A 5808-nucleotide genomic window follows, 5' to 3' on the forward strand; every position below is an offset into this window, starting at 1 on the left:
TAAGTATTATGTCTTTGCATTAATCTTAATGCATCCTCATGTCCTGCGATGTTATGCCATCGTTTCTTTTCCTTTGTGAATGTAAAGCGCTCTGATACCCACAGGTCTAGCTAGCGCTATATAAAACTTTACAAATAAAAATAAAAGTAATTGAAGTTCACAAAATGTCGAGTATTTATTTTGGCGCGTAATGAATTACTCCAAAGTTATACTCCAATGCAAATGTACAAAAGGCATGAGCGCTGTTTATCAACTTACCCACGCTCGTCTTCCCAGCACAACCATAAGTAGCCCTCGACGTTTCCTCTTTCTTTTAAGAATAATCTTCCATGCAGTATCTTCAGGCTAAAAACATTGCATTAAGTGACGGATGTTTACATGAAAACTCTAGGAATAAACACAGACAGATATATAGTTGCAAGCTTTCAAGTAAAGACATCAAAACGAGCCAAAACAGATTAGTATTTGTGAACAACATTTTAATAATTGCATTTTCGTAAACATAAATACCAAGCTAAAAAATGCAGCCGTCGTGCACAGATCAAACAAATCGAAATTGAATAACCCCGTTAGCCAATCAAAAGTAAGCCTTCATCTACCAATAGAATGTTACTTTATTCGTCCAGTGAGGAGCCAGCTTTCACGTGAACTGTCGCTCGCTTTGCGGCTTCTTTTACACAGACAACGAGGAAACGAATCTGCCTTGGTGGTGAACTGCAGCTTCAGTTTTCTTCTGACTGCAGCTTCGTGACTATTTATATCAGCAAGATGTCAGTGAATAAACGGCGGAAATATGATCGCGGTGAGCAGGAGAGCCTGTACTTTGACTGTTATTCGGACGTCTCCATACACGAAGAGATGATTTCAGATAAAGTCCGCACCAATGCTTACAAAATGGGTATCTTGAGAAATTATGCTTCAATACGAGGCAAAGTGGTGCTGGATGTGGGAGCAGGCACTGGCATTTTAAGTATTTTCTGCGTACAGGCAGGTGCTTCAAAGGTATATGCAGTTGAAGCCAGTTCAATTTGTCAGCAAGCAGTTGAAGTGGTGAAACAAAACAAAATGGAGGACAAAATAATTGTGATAAAGGGCACAGTGGAGACTGTAGAATTACCAGAGAAAGTAGATGTGATTGTCAGCGAATGGATGGGCTATGCACTAATGTATGAATCCATGCTTTGTTCTGTCATATTTGCCCGCAATAAATGGCTGAAAGAGGGAGGCATTATCTTACCTTCATATGCTGAACTCTTCATAGCTCCAATCATTGACCCAACAACGGAATGGCGCCTGGACTTCTGGGGAAAAGTAAAGGAGAAATATGGGGTGGACATGAGTTGCATGGAACCTTTTGCTAGGAAGTGCATCATGAACCAGGAAATTGCGGTGAACTGTGTTTCAGGCGAAGACGTGCTGGCTCACCCTGTACGGTTTGCGGAACTAGATTTGAATGTAGCTACAAAAGAGGAAATTGGGGCAATCCGTGGCAGTTTTAGTTTCCGCTGTTTTGGCTCCGATTCCATGCATGCCTTCAGCGTGTGGTTCATGGTTACCTTCCCAGGTGACAAACCTGTTCTTCTATCAACTTCACCTTTCAAAGAGGAAACCCACTGGAAGCAAGCAATTTTGTACCTCAATGAGGCTGTTCAAGTCATCCAGGACACAAAGGTCACTGGGGAAATAAGTATGTGCCCTTCAGAAGATAATCCAAGACATCTACAAATTCATATGAATTACAAAGTTGGAGAGCTTGAAAGCCAGGAGAAGACTTTTCGAATGGGAGAGTAGTGAACCAACAAAAGCAAGTACAATTCTACGCACCATTCAGTACTTGTATTAAGGATAAGCAGTAGCCTGATGTTTTTTTTGTCCACCATCGGAAACTAAATGGATTTATGAACATTGTTAAATTATAGTTCTCCATGAAGGATCTCAAAAATAAAGTTATGACACGTAATTATATTTGCTATTCCTATTTATAATACAAATGTAGAAATCTTTCTATCTTGTCAAATGACTTGAGAATTCGTTTTCTTATGTATAGCGATTTTTTAGTGCTATATGTTGATGTACATATAGTTAGAACAAGTGTTTTCTTCATCAAAATCGATGGTCGTAAGTCCATGCCGCCCACAAGATAAGCAAAATGTATGCCCTTTTTTATCCAGTAGCGAGTAACCAGTTCTCCTAGTCTTCAGTATGAAATGACCTGATGATTTATCCAGATCAATTGTGTAGAGATATGTAATTGTTCGATGGTTGGTGTTTAAATTATGAAAATGTTTACATTAATCAGATCCCAGTAATTGCTCAATGCATTTCATATTTTTTTTAAGTGACTTTTAAAGAAGGGGGGCAACCATTGTTTATAAGTTAGCCAGGCTTAGGCCTCCTCCAGTAGGAACAGTGAAGCATGACGGATTAGGCCAACTCCTATCTAAAGCGCATTACAAGCAACCCAAGATCGGCTCCTGCCTTGGTAGGGCTCAACAATGAGGTGCAAGCCTGGCTCCCAGTGACACAGAAAGCAAGGGCACTGTGCGCATAATACACAGCAAATAAGGGCACTTGTGTAGATACCAAGTCCACATAGGGCCACACACTTGAGTAAAAAATGACGATTGGTCTTAATTGAATTAATCTGAAGCACTGGTAATTTCTCTGGGGTGTGTTCCTTTCCAGTGATCGTTTAGTTCGCCTGTTACAGAATGGGAACAACGATAAGGAAAGCAGACATGGCCCTAGTGCAATAGGAAAACATCATCCTGAACAACTAAGCCACATTCCTTCTGTTTTGGAAAATAAGCATCCCAAAGAAGTTTTTGACTTGTTGGGCTCTATAAGTGAAGTGCAGCTTGATTCCGTGTAATGTGGAACAAGAAGGTGCTCTTCTGTTGTCTCCTAATCAGAAAAATGGCCTAGAGGGTAAAAAATACTTTAAAAACATTTTTGTTAATTTACAGCTAAATTGAAAGCTCAAGCAAAATAATATGGTTTAAAATGAAAGTACATCTTTTTTACCTGCTCAACATATGTGCATCAAGAATTAGAATTACTTGCTTACTCTCTTAAAAATCATTTTGCTTCTGGCTTCCCGAATATGAGATTAAAATACACCCCTCTTCAGAGACAAATTGTGAGGCCTTCATACCTGAATTGAATGCATGATACTATATGTGGAGAAGTGTGGCTCACTGGTTAGAGCGGCAGACTCTGAAGCAGAGATCAGACCAGGGTTCAAGTCCCGACGCAGCAGGGTCTTGGGCTCAATGTCCATGGACTCGATAATTCTCGCCTCAGCGCCTACTCTAATCATGGGTCCCATGCTGCAACTCTGGCAATAGCTTGCTTAATCTCCACAACGGCCCCTACAACACTGGGATGCCTGGCTTCACCTTGGGGGTGCCCAGGAGGGGCATCTTACAGGGAGAGCCAGGAAGGGTTCCACAGCGTTATACAGCGCCGGGACGCCCCGTTGGGGCAGCTGTGCGCTTTAAAAAATACACTACATTTGGAAACGTGTGCAGTTCCCCAAATATCTATTCTCTCCAGGAATTCTTCCTGCAGATAAAAAAAAATGAAGAATGTAGTAACTTGTTACCTTCTTTTCAAAGTAGGATGTCAACATTTTAGATTTTTGGTGCGTAACAGATTTGAAATACAGGCCTTTGACAACAGTATCACAATGCTTTATTTGCAAACACTACCATGTAAACAAGAAAAAACTATATCCATACTATTTGGCTGGTGTTCATACCAACTGATGTTTGAGTCAGTGTTTGCTAAGAATGCAGAGGTGCAAAAATCAAAAATTCACAGGGAGGCCCAGTCCAGTATCCAAAGGGTTTACCATTGTCATGGCTCCTGGGATTATCGGCAATGAGGACCAAATTAGATGTCACCTATTTAAATAATGTGGCAAAAATTCAAACTATGTAACATTTTTTGGCAGTAATATTTTCACCCATTTGAGCTGGAAACAATTAAAAAAATCTTTAAATCAAGCTAGTTTTGTTGCAAATATATAAGTTCCTTTATCAAATGGTAAACGCTGCAGGCACAGAATTGCAGAAATCCACTGGTACTCACAGTTGTTCATTTGTTTATCAGCAATTTATTCACAAAAGGTAAACAAAACGTAAACATTCTTATTCCTGTCCGTGGCTATTGTCACCTGCACTTTTATAGAAAAGTGCTTTTTCAAGCGAGTGACCCCAACATAAGCATATTATATAACTATAACTGGGTAACACAAAATATGATGCTATTTTGCCATCTTGGGGTTTAAAAAAATGTCATATCACTTGGCCTTCGGCCTCTTGGTTTGTGATGTCACCAGAATGCTTCAATGGCAATATTGGTCCTTATTACACAGCTATTATGTATCATAAGATGGCCTTGTTTTCTATCTTAGTGGTCTGTTCTTGATTCAATGGCTTTCCTTCCTACTGTTGTTTATCCTGCCCAGGAGCATTTCAGCCGTGGCTGGCCACGCAAAATCATAAAAATGTTACTAGACAGGTCTAGTAACCTGAATAATCAACTTGACCTGACTATAATGTACTTACCCGTAAACTGGTCTCAAATTGTGTGATCTTAGGAAAATATTTTTTTTATTGAGCTGCTTTTTTCTTTATTATCGTATATTAGAGCACCTTCAAATATGCAAGTTCAGCATTAATGCTTTACAAAAAAACGATTTTTATTTAATAGACTAAAAGTTTGCTCCATTATAATGAGTCAATCCCACATAGAGGGTTACACATGACCCCTGAGTTGCCTCTTAGTTCACTCATAGTGTTATCATCTGAGCGGAGGCAGGAATATTTCTTAGTTCATGCTTTAAAAGTCCCTTTTAATAAATATATTTGTAAAGCATGATATGTTAGTGCACTGTCTTTTACAGACAGCACATTTTCCATTGAAATGGTTGCAAACTTTCCCAATAACATAGTTTTACTGATAAAACTAAAGCCATAAACTATTTTTGGAAATTGGTTTCAGGGAAAATATTTATAATTTGCACGTCACCAAGTAAAGTGTTCTGATTTGGTTTCTTCCAATACAAATCTTCTTTTAACCACACAGAATTACAAAAGTGTGCCTTTATAACTACTGTAATATATTTTGAAATGTTTGTACAGTTTACTTATTTACTATTCCAATGTTATCTTGGTAAAAAAGCCTGACCTCTTACAGATTTTTATTTCACATGCTTAGCACAGCGATTGTCATGAAGTTCGCTTTACAAATTCCTCTACTTTCACGGTCATAGAAAGAAAAGTATATGTAAGAAGACACACTAACTTTTGACCTCTGCCTGTGAAAGTGACAAGATAAAAACAAGATTTAAAAAGATCTTTGTTGCTCATTCACTTTGTGAGTCAAGTGACCACCTGTTGTCATCTCGCCAGAATGGGCAAGTAGGCTCTAAAAATATGGTGAAATCTGATTCGCCATGGCAAGTGGGTTTATAGACTTCTCGAGGCCTGCTTGTAGACTTACGATTAAATACACTGTATCCTTCCACTGCAAAAGTTGAGAGCACTCTTTTTATGTACTCATTAGCACTGCTTGGGCGAGCAAGTGTTTCCTTACTCCTACTTTTCTCTCTATATTCTCCTTCTTTGATATTTTCCATCCTGTTCTTGTGACCAAGCTCCGTCCGCGGAGCGAAACGCGTCAAGGAGGGCACTTGCTCTTGCACTTTCTGCATAATAAATGCACTGCTGACATTAAATTCCTGTGCTGGCTGATTTATCATGATATTTTCGAGTTGAGGCTTTGGAGGTCTGCGCCCGCCTG

General features: G+C 39.2%; 1 protein-coding gene across 1 annotated transcript; it reads left to right on the top strand.

Moving 5' to 3' along the window:
- The first annotated feature begins 669 nt into the window (after nucleotides 1-669).
- On the top strand, nucleotides 670-5359 carry PRMT6 (protein arginine methyltransferase 6). The gene has a single exon (XM_086953889.1). It carries the CDS (start codon nucleotides 769-771, stop codon nucleotides 1789-1791), a length of 1023 nt encoding a protein of 340 aa, XP_086810015.1. The 5' UTR covers nucleotides 670-768; the 3' UTR covers nucleotides 1792-5359.
- Nucleotides 5360-5808: the final 449 nt, after the last annotated feature.

Source organism: Lissotriton vulgaris, chromosome 1_1 (assembly GCF_964263255.1).
Source record: "Lissotriton vulgaris chromosome 1_1, aLisVul1.2, whole genome shotgun sequence".
Classification (NCBI taxonomy): domain Eukaryota; kingdom Metazoa; phylum Chordata; class Amphibia; order Caudata; family Salamandridae; genus Lissotriton; species Lissotriton vulgaris.